Source organism: Triturus cristatus, chromosome 3_1 (assembly GCF_964204655.1).
Source record: "Triturus cristatus chromosome 3_1, aTriCri1.1, whole genome shotgun sequence".
Classification (NCBI taxonomy): Eukaryota; Metazoa; Chordata; class Amphibia; order Caudata; family Salamandridae; genus Triturus; species Triturus cristatus.
The window spans coordinates 353,803,943-353,823,486 of NC_140583.1; the positions used below are offsets into that span (position 1 = coordinate 353,803,943).

General features: G+C 43.2%; 1 protein-coding gene across 1 annotated transcript in view; it reads left to right on the top strand.

The window, feature by feature from the left end:
* Nucleotides 1–11,335, top strand: part of MPHOSPH10 (M-phase phosphoprotein 10) — a 169,686-nt gene extending 158,351 nt beyond the window's left edge. Inside the window, exon 11 of the mRNA XM_085644088.1 lies at nt 11,098–11,335. Coding sequence (XP_085500214.1) covers nt 11,098–11,247 — 150 coding nt within the window. The 3' untranslated portion in view covers nt 11,248–11,335. The remainder of the gene's footprint in view (nt 1–11,097) is intronic.
* Nucleotides 11,336–19,544: the final 8,209 nt, after the last annotated feature.

The following is a 19,544-nucleotide window of genomic DNA, read 5'->3' on the forward strand; positions in this document are numbered from 1 at the left end:
ACACCATCAACCTGTCCAAAGGGCGGCCATTCTTGGAGCCCCTTCCACAAGTTGTGCTGACCACCGACGCATCTCTCACAGGGTGGGGAGCCCACCTCCTTCAGCACACCACTCAGGGACGGTGGACCATTCAACAAAAACAGTTCCACATCAATCACCTAGAAGTTCTAGCGGTGTTCCTAGCACTGAAATCCTTCCAGGTGCATCTCCAGAACAAAACTGTCCTCATCCGCACGGACAACATGACCACAATGTATTACATACAGAAACAAGGAGGGACACATTCTCTGCAACTGTCCCAACTGGCGCAACAAATTTGGAGATGGGCAATTCCCCGGAACATCTACCTGCTAGCAGAACACCTCCCTGGGGTTCAGAACCAGGTGGCAGACCTCTTAAGTCGCCACACACAACAGATACACGAATGGGAACTACACCCCAAGGTCTTACTCCCATTCTTCCAAAAGTGGGGACAACCAGACATAGACCTGTTCGCCACACCAGAAAACGCAAAATGCCCAACCTTCGCCGCCAGGTTCCCACACCCGCGGTCAAAGGGCAATGCAATATGGATGAACTGGTCAGGCAGATTTGCGTACGCTTTTCCGCCTCTCCCTCTCATTCCATTTGTGGTACGCAAACTGAAACAACAGTCGCTGACTCTCATCCTAGTGGCTCCCACTTGGGCACGTCAACCCTGGTTCACCACACTTTTGGAACTATCACTAGTTCCACATCAAAAACTGCATATCTCCCCGGATCTCTTAACCCAGAACCATGGAGAAATCAGACACCCAGATCCTCAAACACTGAACTTGGCAATCTGGCTCCTGAAGTCTTAGAGTTCGGGTACCTCAACCTTCCTCCAGACTGTATGAATATCATTAAAGAAGCCAGGAGACCTACTATTAGGACATGCTATGCTGCAAAATGGAAACGATTTGCCATTTACTGCGCTAACAATGACATACAACCACTGGATGCTTCCATCCAAAACATCATTTGCTATTTATTACACTTGCAAAGATGCAATTTAGCGTATTCCTCTATACGTCTACATCTAGCGGCATTAGCTGCCTATTTGCAAAACAGACAACACCTGTCCCTCTTCAAGGTACCAGCCATTAAAGCATTTATGGAGGGTCTTAAAAGAATCATTCCTCCACGGTTACCACCTTCCCCGGTGTGGAACCTTAATATTGTTCTAACAAGGCTCATGGGTCCCCCATTTGAACCAATGCACAAATGCGAACTGCAGTTCCTAACATGGAAAGTGGCTTTCCTCATCGCAATCACATCCCTGCGAAGAGTAAGTGAGATACAAGCCTTAACTCTCGAAGAACCCTTCCTACAACTACATCGAAACAAAGTGGTTCTTAGGACGAATCCAAAATTCCTCCCTAAAGTCATTTCCCCTTTCCATCTAAACCAGTCAGTGGAACTGCCAGTCTTCTTCCCTAATCCAGACTCAGTAGCCGAGAGGGCACTTCATACCTTAGACGTTAAAAGAGCCTTGCTCTATTACATCGACAGAACAAAACCTTTTCGGAAAACCAAGCAACTATTTGTTGCTTTTGCTCCACCACACAAAGACAACCCTATTTCCAAATCGGGTATCGCCAGATGGATAGTCAAATGTATCCAAATATGTTACCAAAAAGCTAAACGTACTCTTACCGTTCCCCCTAGGGCGCACTCCACGCGTAAAATAGGGGCCTCTATGGCATTCTTAGGGAACATTCCCTTAGAAGACATTTGCAAAGCAGCAACATGGTCTACTACACACACCTTCACTAAGCATTACTGTGTTGATGTGCAATCCAAACAACAAGCTTCAGTAGGCCAAGCTGTCCTAAAAACTCTATTCCAAACTGCTGCAACTGATACAGGTGGCCACCGCTAGGGGAGACACTGCTATATAGTCTATCCTTAGTGTGTGATCTGCAGCTCATATGCCTCGAACGGAATATGCTACTTACCAGTATGCATCTGTTCTTGGCCTGTAGAGCTGCAGAGCCACACACGCCCACCCGCCTCCCCGGGACCTGTATCTGTTCCAGCATTGTCTTACTTAGACACTACACATGGACATCCTTTCTCTTTACTTCTTACACACTCCATCATTTCCCATCATGGCGAAAAACAATCTGAGGATGGAGTGGATGCCCATGCGCACTGTTGTCCAGGGGAGGAGTCACCAATCTCGTGACCAAAGACTTCTTCCGAAGACAACAACAACCTGCACTCATCCGAGCCCAACACCAGATGGCGATCTTATCCTTAGTGTGTGGCTCTGCAGCTCTACATGCCAAGAACAGATGCATACTGGTAAGTAGCATATTCCTTTCAAACCACTGCAACAGATACTGGTGGTCACCGCTAAGGTTGGGAACTGCTATATAGTCTATGCAAAAGTGTGTAATCTGCAGGTCATATGCCTCGAACTGAATATGCTACTTACCAGTATGCATCTGTTCTTGGCATGTAGAGCTGCAGATCTACACACGCCCACCCGGCTACCTGTATCTGTTCCAGTCTATCTTATTTAGAAACAACACACATGGGTTTCTTCACTGTTATCACTACGCTCCATCTTTCCCTGTTGGCAAAAAACAATCTGAGGATGGAGCCGAAGCCCATGCGCAACACGATCCATGGGAGGAGTCACCGACCTCGTGACTTCCAAAGACTTTCCAAGAGGAAAAACAAACTGCAAACATCCGGGCCCAACACCAGATGGCGATCTATGCAAAAGTGTGTAGATCTGCAGCTCTACATGCCAAGAACAGATGCATACTGGTAAGTAGCATATTCCATTTCTCATATGCAAGTTCCTGTTTTTATATGATTGAAACATTTTTAAACACGTAACACACATATTTATCTGCAAAATGTCTGTAATAGACTCTCAAACATCACCGACATAAAAAATATATTAAAGGAAAAAGGTATTTAAAACAATCTATTTAAGAATTAATAAAGGTAATCCGGTCAAGACTCTCCGCAGAACAGAGCTTACTCTATCGGGGGCTCCTGCCTCAAACGTCTCTTCCTACAAGCTAAGCAAGAGTCTGGTATAGGGGAAACAACAATTGTACGAGAGGCAAGGGAGGTTCCAGAAAGGGGGCCTCCACCACCTCAAAGCACTGACTCCCTCCAACTACCACCAACCACACAATAACTTCCAGGTAGAGACTCCAGGATTTCCTGTTAAGCTGGCAGCAAATCACTTCAGACAAATGGGTTCCTACTGTGGCCCAACATGGTTACAGCCTCCAGCTTCATCGGTATCCTCCCAGTATACCACCTCATACCTCCACAGGTATCACAAATGCCTTCTAAGGGAAGAGGTACGAGCCCTCTTGCAGAAAGGAGCCATCAAACCTGTTTCGTTACAACACCAAGGGAAGGTGGTTTACTCCTTTGACTTTCTTATCCCCAAGAAGGACGAACCCCTCAAACCAATTCTCGATCTACAGCCCCTCAACCTATATATCCTGTGGGAACATCTTCACATGTAATGCCTTCAGAACGGAACACCTCTGCTACAGCAGGGCAACTACATGACAGCAATGAATCTAAAGGATGCATAGTTCCATATCCCCATCCACCCTGCTAATCTCTTCTACCTGCGCTTCGTGGTTAGTATTCGTCTTTATCAAGTCATAGCCTTGCCTTTCAGTGCAATCACCACCCCAAGGGTCTTCACCAAATACAGAGCGGTGGTCGCAGCACATCTAAAACGAGGCCAAATTCACCTAAACCCCTATTCTGACGATTGGCAAATCAAGAGCTAAAACAAGCTTTGCCCATACACAGACCTATATATGCCTCCTGCACACCTGAGGCTTTACCTTCAACGTCACCAAGTCAAACCTGGTCCCTATCCAAATACAACTTTCCTAGGGTCAACCCGATGTTCAGTATCAGGTAAGGCCTACTCCAGGTAGCAAAGAGTCATGGCTTTCCAAATTGTTCCTGCTCCCAATGCCTACGGCCCTAGTCCGAGCGGCCCAACACCCTTGCAAGGTCCCCCCAGCTATCCTAACCTGAGTATCAGTGTTGGACGACTTCCTCTGACCTTCTCCTCGACACCGGAAGCTTCAACCTGAAGGGTCCCCCCAGCCGTAACCGGTGAGAAGAATCAGACACAAAAGAACACACCTGAACCCCCAGCTCCTGAGTCCTGAGGTGCCCGACCAACGGGTTCTGGTATCCAGAATCTCTTCATCTTCATCCTCCAGGCGTTGATTCCCTTCATCGAGTCATCTGGCTCCAGCCTGCAGACCTTTTCCGTGACCGACATTCTCCATTGAATTGCATTGGGATCCCGACACCTCCTAAGCACCCTGCACCCGGCTTCCCTTGCACTGCTGGTAGTGTGGACTTGGTGCCGCCCTGGGACCCCCTTTGCCCTGATCTTAACCCTGGGAGCCTGGCACATGAGACAGGGTGGCCTGCCCATGAGCAGACCCCAACCAAGGTGTCCCCTAGCCCCATTGGCTCCCTGCACTCTGCACCCGGCTGCCCTAGTGCCACTGGTGGTGCCCTTTGAGTGCAAACCTGAACTTTGGTTCTACCCCCCAAAATTCAAGTTCCAAAAACGTTTTCCTCGCCTGTAACATAACACTTCGTTTTTCACATAGGATTGACTGGTGCGTTTTCTCTAAATTTCTTGCGTTGAACTGTCTTGTACTGCACAAAAAGTAACCTATTACTTGCACTAGAGTTAACCTGCTTACAAATGTCGTGTGTAGTGTAAACTGTATTAGGAGTGTATTTCATTCCAAACTAGACAAGTACTCTGAAAGTAATCGAAAACTAATTACAAGCATTTTTTAACAATTTACAAATCGTTTTCTCCATCTGAATGTCCCTACTAATCCAGTATTTAGTGTATTACTAACAGTAACATTGTATAAGGAGTATCACTTACCTGCTACTAAGTATAACTTGGTTCTAGAAATAAAATAACAATATAGCAACTTTTTATATAAACAATTGGTCTGAATTCAGTCTGAGTGTTTGACATCATTTCTTGCCTGAGTGTGTACAACAAATGCTTAACCCTACCCCCCTGACTGCTCGCCCACACTACCACAAAAGAGTAAGCTATTATCTACTTTTCCCTCTGCTATACCTCTGAGGATCCACCGGACTCAGTGCACACTATACCTTACTTTGTTGTAGTATATATGGTGCCTGCCTGCCTACACTTCCCACAGGAATGCATGAACATCCTCAAGGAAGCATGCAGGCCAACTACTCAAGCTTGCTATGAAGCAAAATGGAAAGGATGTGTCCATTATTGTATGCCAAAGCAAATAGACCCATTAAAAGCTGCGGCCATAGTCACTTGCATGCAGAATAGAAATCGCTCTCCCCTGTTCCATATCATGGAAGGCCTCAAAAGAAACATCCCTCTAAGCCAGTGGTCTTCAAACTTTATAATCCGGCGCACCCACAATGGAAAATAAAATCACCGGGGCCCCCCCTCAAAATATTTAACAATTCTATTAAATTGGTAATGTTTAAATATGTATAGACATATTTAAACATTGCAGTAAAGTTCTGTTATTGTTTTAAAAATGCAATCAAATACATGATTGCCAAACATCCAATTCTGGTCAGGCAGGCATTAATAGCGTGTAAAAGTATCCACAGTGTGATTATTAGAAATGAGGGTGGGGTTTGAAGAATATTTGGAGTCCCTTCCCCTTTGACACCTTCTCCCAGCGAGGTTATAAATAACAAAATATGTTAGTGATGGCCCATTACAGAGTGGCTTACTGCCGCTCAGTTTTTTCAGCTGAAAACAAAGCACTTATCAGCATAGTGATTCTTTTGGCCAGAGCCTGGCGCCCCCCCTGGGATCACTTGAGGCCACCCTAGGGGGGCCCGCCCCCCAGTTTGAAGACCTATGCTCTAAGCAGACCCTCCAGGATTTCGTGATGCGCGAAATAATCTCGAAATCAACCATCTAGCGCAATGACCGCAAAATGTACCTTTTTGGCCGCTAAAAACGGCCTTCAGCAGGCAGACAAAAAATTATGCCATTTTATTGGCTGTACGTGTACACGTCACTACGTGTACATGGTGCTGTAGCTGCCTGCTTCCTCCATGTTGTTGAAAGAAAGTGGAGAGAAAATTAAAGTAGTGCTTCAGTGGCAAACTCTGTGAAGGCTACGCGAGGTCCGAGCATTCACATTATTGCAAGAATGTGAAAAAGGAAGATCCCAGCTCGTGAACACAGGGAAAGGTCATAGCCAGGACGATCAGGTCTCACCGTACTAACAGCCTGTTTCGTTAGAGTTGCAACTATAATGCAAGAAGTGGTGCTTGAAAACAATGAGTGGGCATTGCTCCAAGAAGGGAATCTCACACCCTCTTGCTGATAAAGCTTTTGCCTTTGGAAGAGGCTTCCAGAGGCAGAGGTTCCGTGAGCTAGAATAGGGGCATGAAAATAACTGAAATCGTTCCTTCGTGGCTATTGATTCTAGACCTCTGACCTGCTAGGAATAAACCATTTATGCTAGAAAATGTGCAGAAGCCAATTAGTGATAAGTATACTGCAAAATGAAACGCGCTAAAAAACAAAGCAGCACATTAGAACCAGATTAGTAGAATAGGTTACTTTTTAAAGCAATGTTACTAAATTTCCTGGTCATCATCTGAACTGTGCTGAAGATATTGGGCTTCAGGAGGAGAGTGATGGCTTCACTCCCTCTGTGCCTCCACTATTGATTCCATACGCCATTTATTATGGTTTCTGCATGGTTTTTTATGTCTTCCAGCAAGTCAGTCCTGTCTCCTTGGATTAACTTCTCCTAGGATAATAATGTTTCTACAACTGTCTGTCCCTGTATGTTCTGTTTAAGGGGAACTGTTTGACTAATTCTCCAACTGGAACCTTGCCTAAATTTATGTCAGCCACTGTTCCATTTTTTTTTTGTGCTGTATCTTTTCACTGTATTATACACACTAAATTCACTTGGGCACTTCACTGCCACATTATGCACTATTATGAACCTTTCTGTTGCTGAATAATTATAAAATTTACAATGATAATGATTTGAATATAGAGCTTTGGTCTGTCCATTTGGTATGTCTGTTGTGCTTTGTTATATTCCCCACTACTTGAAATCTGTCCCTTTGGTATGTCCTTTATGCTTTTATATTTACCACTACTTGAAATATATGCATTTTAACGGGAACATTTGGCACAGTTGGCTAATTCCTAAATAGTGATAAGTCTGGAACCAATGACCCCTCCCCCTCACAAAAAAAACCTTGTGTGTCTTCTTGTATCTATAGGACCCAGGTGGGTTGCCCCAGTTTTCTCTCTATGGAAACGGGACACAGTTGTTCAAAAAGCTTCATGGATGGATATATTTACTTCTTCACCACCTGGGACAAAGACCAAGAAAGAGCTGATGGCTCATTCTGTGTCTTTAAGAGGACCCTATTTTATTTCCAGTAAAGTGAAGCTTTCGAGGCCATGAAAAGAGACCAGACCAGGTGTGGGAGGGGACATGGAGCCAGTGCACGCGATACGAGAGGGGTTTTATGATTGCTCCGAGGGAGCGAAGGGAGTCTGTGTGACTGAAACCAGGGAGGGGAGGGGGCTGTGTGACTGAAACCAGACAGCGAAGAGGGCTGTGTGACTAAACCCAGAGAGCGAAGGAGGCTATGTGGCTAAACCCAGGGAGTGAAGAGGGCTGTGTGACTGAAACCAGGGAGCGAAGGGTCTATGTGACTGAAACCAGAGAGCAAAGGGGGCTGTGTGACTAAACCCAGGGAGTGAAGGGAGCTGTGTGACTGAAAGCAGGGAGTGGTGAAAGTGGTGCCCCGTTAGGGGTGCATGCATGGGCACTAGAACATCCCAGGGAGAAATTCAGCCCCCTCCCACGAGGTTAGGATTGGAGCTGTGCTTCTGTAGAGTTGGAGAACTTTAAACATGCCTATTTCAAAGTGGAATACTCTGCTAAAACAGGTTCCATTGATTTAAGGCTGAAAAGGAATGATTACAGGTAAAATAAAGTGGCACAATAATGCCGCACAATTTTAATTTTTGTGTCGCTAAATTTCAATTTTTACGACACAAAATTTGCACATCGATGCCGCAATATCCTGGGGGTCTGCCTAAGGATGCCTCCAGCCCTGTGTGGAATCTCAGTATAATCCTCGCAGCACTCCTGGTTCTCCCTTTTGAGCCAATGCATTATTGACTCCTTTGGTACCTCTGCTGGAGATTTGCATTTTAGTTACTATAACAGCACTGCGGTGTATTTTTGAACTACAAGCACTCTCAATAAAGGAACCCTACATCCATATCTGCAACAACAGGCTAGTATTATGGCCCAATCCAAAGTTTCTGCCTAAGGTGATGTACCCTTTTTATCTCAACTAGACCATGGAACTCCGTGTTTTTTCCACAACCAGAATCAGTGCCTGAGAGAACCCAACACACTTTAAACGTCAAGAGGACTTGTGTACTACATTGATAGCATCATATCCATTCATGAGGCAGAGCAGCTCTTGGTAGCTGTTAGTAACCCCCACAAAGGTGAGCCAATTTCTTGAGCTGGAATTGCATTGCCAAATGGATAGTCAAATGCATCCAGACTTGCTACCTTAAAGCCTAACTAGTTCTCCCTGTTCCTCCCAGGGCACACGCACACATCACATTCTTTAAAGATGAGGAATTGTCAGAATAAAAATGTAAAAAGTGGGGAAAAACAGACCATGTTATTCTTTTATGATTAGCGTGGTAGGGAAAGATAGCAGCAGAGGAACACAGTGCCTAAAAAAGAGAAAAGTGGCTGGAAAACATTGGGCAGGGAGGTAAACTAGTGGTAGAGGAGAAGAGAGGACCTGATTTCTCTTGGGGGAAGAGGGAAAAACGAGAAAGGAGGGGGTTTTGGTTGACAAACAATCTATTTCATGATTATAATTAAACTAGCTGTATAGCAAAAAATATAATGAGGGATAACTTCTAATCCCTACTGGGTATATGCATTGGTCAAGGCGCAAGAGTGGTAAAAATAGGATAGATAGGCTAAACCAAATAGCTGCACACATACAAAAAATAAAAGTTCAGAAAGAAAAAAGAATAACATACTATGGAAACAACCATTACGAGTCTGAGAGCTATACAGCTAGTTTAATTATAATCATGAAATAGATTGTTTGTCAACTCTGTTTATCATCCAACAGGTCCCATGGACATCGGACGCGAATAAGTTCACGCCCTGAAGGTGGTGTTACCCCGGGGAAAGGGGGTGTTACACCGAAACGCGCGTCGGCGTCTCGAATTTACATGTTTATTTAGTATCTCAATACATTGATGTCAGCTCTATAGGCTTCGACTATAAACCATTAGCTACAGCATATTATTATTTTTCGTTTTCTTAGGGACGAGATATGCCAGTTACTTTTGGGCATCTGAATTATGACTTTGCAGATTTTAGGATGTATGTTCGTTCAATGTGTGTTCTTGGTTGAATGGTTTTGAATGAAAGAGAAAGTGTTTGAATATTTTGTGTCCTAGATTGTCCATGGGAATTATGCTTTAGCAGGTTTCTGATGTTTCCTTATCATTTGAACCTCTTTTCTTAACACATGATGGACACATTTATGATTTGTTTCAATTAATTTGAAAATAAAGAAAAGACAAAATATCAATGTGACAATTAGATTTGCGTTCTTATTTAATGGCATGGTGTAGCAAGAGTGGTCTTTTTCAATAATCGACTTTATTGCGAGGTATCAAAACATTTAGGTACAGCAGAGTCTTTTGTGTTAATTTGTGATTTATCCCCTGCTGCTCTACCTTTATCCATACAGGGGTTCCCCTTTTTATAGTGGTAGAATCTTTGATGAGGACATACCTGCTTGCTGTATGGAATCCGTAATACATCGCGGTCAGCCTCATATCGCGCCTATGTCAGGTCTACGGTGACCCTTGACTGTCATTTGCACTTTGTGCTTCTTAGAGCTAGTCCTACTTGAAAACTTTCAAAAATCATATCTCCGGTTCTCTTATTGGATTTTTGTCATTTTGTATATTACATTTTACTCTGTTTCTAAATTGGCCTGGGATTATTGTTTTTCATTTTGACTTTACTACTGTTTTGGTATTGCATAAATACTTCACAAATTGCCCCATGTTAAGCCTGTCTGCTCTGTACGATAGCTACCAGAATGTTGAACTCAGGTTAATTTAGTGATTTTGAAGGTTCACCCTCACACAGGTTTTGATTATTCCTTGAGGTGGGTAGTCACCCCACTCAAAAAAAATTACTTACCAGCATGTTTGACTGTTAGAGAGAGACATCGCCATCAATGCACTAATTTGGCAGGGTGAAATTTTCTTCAGGTTTGGTGCCACAAAGGAAAACTAATCCCTAAATGTAATACAGTTACTCTTTTGCAAATTAGCATATATAGAGAGCTTTAAATCAAGCAGAGATATGAATTTATTGTGCTAGAGCTGTGAATTTGTTTTTTTACCTGGACCTGCATATTGGAATCCCAGGATAGTAGCAGACCAAGCCGTACCTCAACCCTTAGCACACTGGGTTGAGTTTGCCTCTTCCCTCTCCTGGTCCTCTCACAGTGGCATAGTTCCACAGCGGCATCGAAGTCACTGAGGTGGTAAAGTATCTCAAGGCAGCTAGATTGATAAAAATTATTTGCGACATGCACATACCACACCATAAGTCAGAAATAGTTGCATGGCACAAATGTTTCCGAATAAAATGTCTAAGTTGAAATTTCAGATAGTAATGCAACTTTCACCAGCAACATCAGAAATTAACTGTAAACATACAGTTATGACGTGTGATACAAAAAGCTATTTGTTTGGTGCAATGCAGAAATCATCTCGGGGTTTGAAACATTGTACAATTGTTATTTTAATTCCCTCCCAATAGTGGGGCAGAGAACATGCAAACCAATCTGCTAAATATCACTGAATTTATAAACGACCACTAAACGTCTCACTATCCTGTATAAAGATGATTCCGTGATTTTATCCTTTTGAGAGAAATTATTATAGTGAATTTATCTTAAATCTGTTTGTTTTTTTTCGTTCAGGATGCTGGAAAGGATAAAGCTCTCAAGTCATCTCAAGCATTCTTTTCTCAGTTGCAAGATCAAGTCAAACTGCAGATCAAAGATACCAAGAATGCACAGAAAAAAGCGAAGAAACAGCAAGAACTTTCGGTTCAGAAATTTAAACTATAGTGAATTTTACGGGCTGACCTTGTACATACCACTCTATCAATATTTGTTCTGTAAATTCTGTTTTGTAATAAATGATTGTCAGACTTAAGTTACAGGCTCAGATTCTTTGTAGATTTCAGAGAAAAGACTTGTTTGAAATTGTTTATACTTTAAACATTATATGATTTCCAAACAAAAGTCTAGGCTGTTCTCTACTAGTGTTGCACAGGTTTGGCAGATATGCTTGTTGAGGTGCAGGTGGGCCCTCACTGCAAGGGAGAGGGCACCGGGAACCATGGACCAATGCTTCTAGGATCTCCATCAACAAACGCCATCACACACAAGCAGAGCAGAGATTTACCCACTGCTATCCTTTGAACAGAAAGAGAAATAGTGGTTTGCTCACAAAGGGAGCCCTCTCACAGCCTCAAAGGTCAGATGAAGAAGAAAATGTACGTTTTCTCCATTTTACTTCCTCTCTTAGAGGCATACTTAGTGTTGTGGAAGCGACTTGCAGAGTTGGCCTGCAGTGCAGTGACCCTCCTCTGTCTGCACATTGAACAGGCTAGCCTGTGCTAGACATCCATGCTTCTGTAGTGACTCAGTCTGCCTTTAACTCCATATATTCACACTTGACATTGATAATTGACAAATTATTTTAAAGTGGTAGCTTGTGTGCACTTTACAAACCTACAAAAGCCACACCAAGACCTTTTCCTGCCTCGGATCATTACTGTGATAAAAATGTGTTGCAAAACTCCCTGAAACTAGATTGTCTGTTAAGAAAATCATAATAACCTGACCAACTCCAGTGAAACCGATGGAAAAGGTATATATGGTAATCATATAATCGAGGACACGAAACCCATCCACTAAGCAATAGTGAAAGCAAGGGCTTTTAAATATGCTATAACCCCGAGACCCAGATTGCAACCCTTTTTATATCACACATGAGCCATTCTTGAACAACCACTAAGTAGAACCGGTTTGGTATATATTTTATTAAACAGCTAGCTGTTAAAATTAAAAAACAAACAAATATTAGATTCCAATAGTCAGGAGGATTATCTACTACTTGTCCCTTGAAAAAAGATACGTTAAGATTTAACATTGATTTTTAAGCCTGGCCAGGCCATCTCATTTGGTAAGGCTGCTCCCAGGTTTGTGTTCTGCAATCATGGTTAATCATTTAAGAGATACAGCCTGTGGGAAATTTGAGTACTTGTGGAGGTGGGGGGGTTGGGGGGGGGGTGAAACATAACTGAAGCAGCAATCACAGTTCTAATCCTGGGTAAACAAGGAAACCCCAAATTAAACTGTGCTCAACCCTCTGGTAGCTTGGCTCAAAAGCAGTCTGGTTTAACTTAGAGCCAATGTGTAAAGTGTTAATTCCGCACACAAACCGCAATACTGCAAAAACACAACACAAGAAGAAGTCCACAACAATTTAGAAATAGAGTAAAATGCAGTAAATTATTTGACACCAAAACAACAAAATTAGTCGTTAAATTAGTAGCACCAAAGAGATGCAATTTAAGATTTTGTGCAAATCAAGCACTAAGAAGCAAAAAGCTCCAACCACAGTTATCTGGTCCCGTCATAAGTTCAGGTCGACCGCGATGGAGCATGGGCTGGATACAGGACTGAGTTTAGCCCCTTGAAAAAGTACCTTGTGGCCTGGGTATCAAGATGCGCTTGCCGACATCAAGGAACCATCAACGAGGAGCTGCGATGTCTGGTTCAATGTCGAGATATGTTGCGCAGAGGCTGATTTGATGAACGTCCACGAGGAACTGAGGTGCAAGGTCCTGTGGCTTGAACAGGCAGCCAGACAACTGACACGTGGCAATTTCCTGTAGTACTGAGTCCACACAGATAGGCTGGATTCATTAGGGTGGTTCACAGCAGCAAGAATAGTCCTGGTGCAGCAACAGCAGGCCTCGGCAGCAAAGCAGTCCTTGGTCAGCAAGCAGGGCATACTTCACAGCTGGGCAGTCCTTCTTCCTGGCCGAGTCCACAGGTCCAGAAGGGATAGGAAGAGTTTGGTCTGAGGGTCCAATATTTGTACCTGGTGCCCTTTTTGAAGTGGGAGAAGCTTCTAGAGTCCTCTACCTGCAGAGGTGTGTCGAATTTCCTGCCTCTCTGCATTGCTTGTGACTTCATGCTAACGGAAATAGTGGTTGCTGCCTGAGAAGGCCCTCCCGCAACCAGTAACCCAGTAACAGACCTTTTTTTTCTATGCACCCAGATCTAGAACAACATGCCCATATCCATTAGGTTTGCCCCAATGCTACTCCAGTTTTGGAAATTGAAAGCTCGCCTCATTAAAGAACACTAAATTATAATGCATTAACTGTCCACCGCTCGACTTCCCCTCGTTTTACTCTGGGCTAGGTTGGCGCTATAAATATACACCATGGTTGGTGCCATAGATATAGACCATATACATACATATAGTGCAAGGGAGCCATTGGTTGAAGTAGCCTCTTGTCTCACTCTGCAACAGCATGCTGTGGGGGATGGAAGCAAAATGTGAATTATAGACGAATGGATGAATACAGCTGATCCAAAGTCTATACATGTATATATAAATATTACCTACAGGCAGTCACCAGTAGGTAATTATAATTAGGACCTTGTTTCTATTCAAAAAGCGTTTTTTCTTTTGCCAATATCTTTAGCGCCAAACTAATGGCCCGCTTCGGTCAGCTCTGATCTTGAAAGTTTCAGGGTGATTCATCAAGCAGAGGCCGAGAAAAAAGGGGGTTCCCAAAACGCGTTCTCGCCATGTTAATTTGCATAGGAAACTTTTGTCGCGGCTGCAGCCCAAACTGCTGAACGGAATTACACTAAAACCTGAAACCTATGTTTTTTTTCAGTGAATTTCTAAGGTTTTTTTAATGCTAATTTCTAACTATGACGTCCCTGAAACCTATGTGTTTTTTTTGTGTTTGTTTGTTTGTTTTCTCCTATTCCTGATTCTGGTTTTACATGAGGCTAGTGAACCACAACTGAAGCTGTGGTATTCCTCATGAAAGATCTCTCTGCTGCCATCATGGTGGGCCATCAGATTATATGTACAATTTGTAAGCAAGTGATATTTGAATAGCAAAACCTTGCTAAATGGCAGCTGACTGCAGCAAAGGCAAAATCTTAGTCAGTCAGTGGCTAGGGCAGGGTTGGTACAGTCCTGATGAACAAAGGGATCTTCTTCAAGGTCGTAGGTGCACAAATGTTACAGGCCACTTGCCCTGTTTTTTTCTTTTTTTTTGCAGTCCTTTGTCCCAAAGTCTGATGATGGCCTGGCTTCTGGTGTTCCAAGAGCCACCGGAGTTGGTGAGGCTGTCAGCCAGGGATACTGGTCATAATGGCTTTATAGATGATGCAGCTAGTTTTGAAGACTGTTTAGCAAGGGGTGCCAGTGGTGTTCCATTTGGATAGATTTGATGTGGTCCTACTTTTTCAGGCTCTAGATGAGTCATGCTGTGTCATGTCAGAAGCCCCCTAAAGACCACCTGTGTGAAGTCTGGAAGGCGTGGAGCAGGGAGTTGCCACCATCCAGATGTGACAGTATTGGGGCTTGAATGGCAGTTTTGAAGGAAAAATGGGTTCACTTTCTTCAGTAGAGATAGCTGGTACCAGGCCATCTTGGTTTTCTTTGCAATGTGTTCCTTCACAGTGAGTTTGGTATTCATAGGGAATCTGAGTGGCTTGGCAATGTTTTGCATAGTGAATAGTGGTCATGGTGTAGTTGAGCTTCACGTAAGTGATGGACAAAGTTGGCATTATTACTATAGAACTAGTGCATACTTTTTAGTGTGAAAGATCAAAAGTAAAGGATTTTGACCTGGCTAGAAATACAGGCATCACTAACAAACTACAGAAATAAAACAGTTATAATAGTTTATTTCCAAGCTGATATTTGCTTGTAAAGTGACAAAATATTGGTTATGATAGAATGGCCTGTGCCTTGGCCTTTTAGAAATATCCTGAAAGGAATTAGCATGGATTACGAAGTACATCATAATGTAGGCAGCCTCTATGGTCCAGAGAGTATACAAGACATGATAAGTTCATGTAACAAGCTTAGGACAATAGGTAGGAAGAAAGGATCGACAATAAAACAATCGACCTTCAATTTATCTAAACTATAAGTCAGGGAAAACCACTGAAGATCAATGGGTCTGCTGTGAGTCAATACATTATATCTACTATCTGGAAAGGGACCTCTCCCGATTGCTGCTCCTTCTTTCCTTCTTCTCTTCATCATTACCATAAAGACTTGTATGTCTTGGGGGAGTTGAGACCATGGAGCGTTAACGGTTTATTAAATGTGAGGGTAAAGCTAATCAATCAATCATACTGGAATTATAAAGCTCTGCTTATCACTCATGAGGGTATCCTGACGCCGGGGGTTGCTGCTGCTGGGTGTAGATTAATCGAACAGCCAGGTCTTCAGACCTTTTCTGAATTCCTGCAGGGTGGGGAAGGTGCGGAGGTGGAGGCTATTCCATGCCTAACCATGTAGCGTTCAGTATTTGGGGAGTGGTGGTGGTGGTGCAGGAGAGGAATATTTGATTTCTCTAGTACTACCTTTTGCATTGATGAGGTAGCGTGGGGTAATGCTTTTTTTTCTTATTTTGCTTTTAGTTTGTGTTTGAGGCTTTTGGGGCTGGGAAAAAATTAAATCACAGTGCTTCTTCTTGCTATGGTTGTCTTTGCAGGTGAATGACTCCACTGAGGGACAGATGCTCCAGTTCAGTTTCCTTGGTGGTTTATGGTATGGGATCCAGTTCTGCTTCAGATGCGTGTAGCAGTTTGGTGACAGAGAGCCCAGCTCAAGAATCTCATCAACAAAGTGATCTCATCCCCTTCTTTCCCCCTTTCACTGGCGCATCCAGGATGGTAGCCAGCACCGTGCATTGTTTATTATGGTGGCTGTGGCCGTGGTGAAGGACCAGGACCAACAAAGCACGTTCTGATAAGGGAAGAGAGGGGCCCATCTACAAAGCTAACTCACATTATCCAGCCCATGACGTTTTCCAAACAAACCTAGGTCAGTAGTTTAGAGTCTGGTCCGATTCACAAAGAGCCTGCGCAGTCGTGCCCCTCTGTCTTCTTGCTACCCCATATGTCCACCAGTAGATGATTGATTATTGGTTGTTTCTCTTCCTCTTCTTTTACACGGCCCCAGATCAGCTTAATGACGACTTGCCAACTCACAGAAAGATCACCAGTGCTGATCATCTTATAAAATACAGACCACAGTATTATCTATCAATAGATGCGCTCGGCTACTCTTGCCTCCGTAGCTTACTATGTGCCTTCCTCCTAATCCCTTCCTCATTTATGGCTTGTTTGACCAATCCATAGCATTTCTAATTTAGTTAATGGGCTTCCTTACCTGCAGGACTTATCTGGTCTACATACTTTCTAGAAAGGCGTTTGTTTTGAACTACTAGGTATTCTACCTTAGGTGGAATGACCATCTCCCAGGCTGTATGGCTAGAGGGATCTGTTTTCTCACTAAATTCAAGTCTTACTGGCCGTAGCACATTCACCGCCAACCCTCTGGTGCTTCTGTAATAAACTTTTTTACTAAATGTGGAGCACCACTTGCTTTTCACTTATGGATGCAGTATTTGTACCCTTTCGCAAATGTGTAGCACACAGCATGGAGTACAAGATATTTGAATTTCTTATGCTTACGTTGCAAACAGAATTTTGTCACTAAATTGCTATAGTGTTAGTTTATTTTGTTTTGTTTTTCCGTTTTTCTCCTGCTTACAATTGTTTGTGCCTTATTATCTTTTCATATTTTTGTATGGCGAATATGTTTGTTTTAGTAAATTAAACCTTGTTTTCTGACTGCTTAATCAATACAGCTTTGAGAAAGCCCCAGGTCTGCGGACCACCTAAGGGGCGAAACATATGTTGGCTGAAGCCTTGTATACTTTTTTATTTCGGAGGCTGAAATATTCCTCAAGTTCCTATGAATATTTCAATAATTTAATAAATGAATATTTGCATACCTCCAATTACTAGAATTGTACCTTATCTGAACTAGAACCTCATTACATTTTCCATGGCCTCCCTATCTTCCCCTTTACATGATAATAGGAGTGTCCAACACACTACTTGTTAGGTTGGTGGTGTGACCACACAGACTCTGGTTTACTTTTTTATGTTGGGACCTTTATGAGGTTGCTGTTACTAATGGTTCAAAACCCTTATCACTGACATGCGTTGTGTGATTGCCTAGTTGAGAGAATCACAGTGAATCTAGCAACCGTGGGACAATAGTGCTGGCCTTTTAAGGGGGGAAAACATTGTAATTTGGTTCTGCCATGTACCAGTAAGAGTGGAAAATAAGGCATCCGAAACATGGTATTTTTCAGGATATGTCTTGTGTGACTGTCACCAGGAGAAGGACTACTACAAAACGGCATCTTGGCGCTGAGTAGATTCAAGATAAGAGTAAACCAAGAAATAAAGGAGCATACTGAAGCCCATTAAATAAAGATGTATCTTTTTTAACCTTTTGTGAATGGTATGGTCCGAGATAGGTAGCTGGGAGAAGGTTCCAAGATTCTTCTGAAATTGCAGAAAATGCCCTACCTTCAAAGGTGGTTGTTCTGATCTTGGGACTTAATGCCAAGGTTTTTGAGGAAAAGCAAAGGGGCCTGATCAGGCTATTTCGAAAATATGGGGCTTGATAGCAGGGGCTCCTTCTTCTGTAGAGGCTTGTGAACCCAGGCAGAGTTACTTAAATTGTAGTATCCGATATTACAGAAGCCAGTGCCATTTAAGTCCAGTTTCCGTAATATGGCCACCATTCCACATGCCAAACTCACGGCAGTGTACAACTTCTGAATAAGATGTAATCAATTCAGTAGCTTAGAAGGTTACCCCATGCAGCAGGTGTTTGTGTAACCAATCCTTCAATAGTTTTGCAGCAGCTACCGCTATGGACATATGCTAAGGTAAAATCACCTTCAATCTCTTTTTCAATTATCTGAGCTAACATGATTGAGGATACCACTGAATTGATCTGTTCTTCAAGTGCTATTTCTTTATCCAGCTTAAAGGGTAAGCTCTTCACCACCTCTAATGTCATAAGGGGAGAGCCAAGACTGGCCGACCAAAGATCACCCAGCCAAGGAGATCAAGAACCACACATCAGAAGCTGGATCTTCTCGGAATTCAGGTTGAGCTTATTGTTGCTCATCCATAACTGAACAGCAGACAGACAAGCATTAAGTTTATTTTGAATGTAATCGATGAGGTGATTGAAGCTAAAAAAAAAAAAAAAAAAAACAGCTGGGTGTCATCTGCATGTGACACATACTGCAAATAAAATGCCAGAGTCTGGGAACTCAGTGGGCGTATATAAATATTTAACAAAATGGGAGGCAGAGATGATCCCTGCGGTACCTCATAAATGACCTGTCTCTTCTTAGATCTCAAGGTTCCAAATGCCAACCTTCAAGAAAATAAACCGAAGAAGGGCAGGACCATCTAGACTCATGTATGCCAGACAAATTTAATGGTCAATCGCATGCAACTCTGAGAAGAGGTCTACTGTGGTTACAATCATTCAGCATGGAGACTTAAAAAGTCTCTGGCAGTCACCGTGCCCATGTTGGGTCTAACCGGATCTGTGCCGGGTCTAACATATTACAGCACTCAAAATCATTAAGCCTTCTATTCTAGCAAGATACTTTGTCACCTATTTTGGCCTGCATGGGGAGCAGCAAAATCACCCAGTAGTTAGAAACCAGGCGGAGATATAAATAGGACTTCTTTAACAATGGCTTGGCAATATCTTCCTTCCAGGTCTAAGGCATCTTTTCTGAAGCAAAGGATAAATTCTGAGTCTTAGTGAAAGCAAAATCACCACCTGCGCTAATTTACGCAAGACTGTGGGATGGCATAAGCCATTCAGAGTTCCAGATTTTATTAGCAAAAGTAGCTTCAGAGTGGTAGCTTCATCCATAGCTGGTACCGTCCCAATAAAAGTATGTAATTCCGGATTCGCACGAGTGTGCAAAAACAAGATGGCCGCCGTGATGTAAGCTCCGCTTTTTGGAGCCGTTTTTACCGCCGAATATCAGCTTTTTGCATTATTTTTAAATATTGCTGGCAGTCCTGTGAAGCCTACCTGCGGCTGTATGGGCGTTTTTCCTGGCGCTGAAGTCCTCCAGTGCAGTGTGCTGCTTCCTCTGGTGGCTGCTTGGAGCTCCTCATCAGGTACTGCCCAGATTTCCTGTCGGGGGGCGGAGCAAGCTCTCAGGAAAGGGCCTAGCTTTGGCCTAACC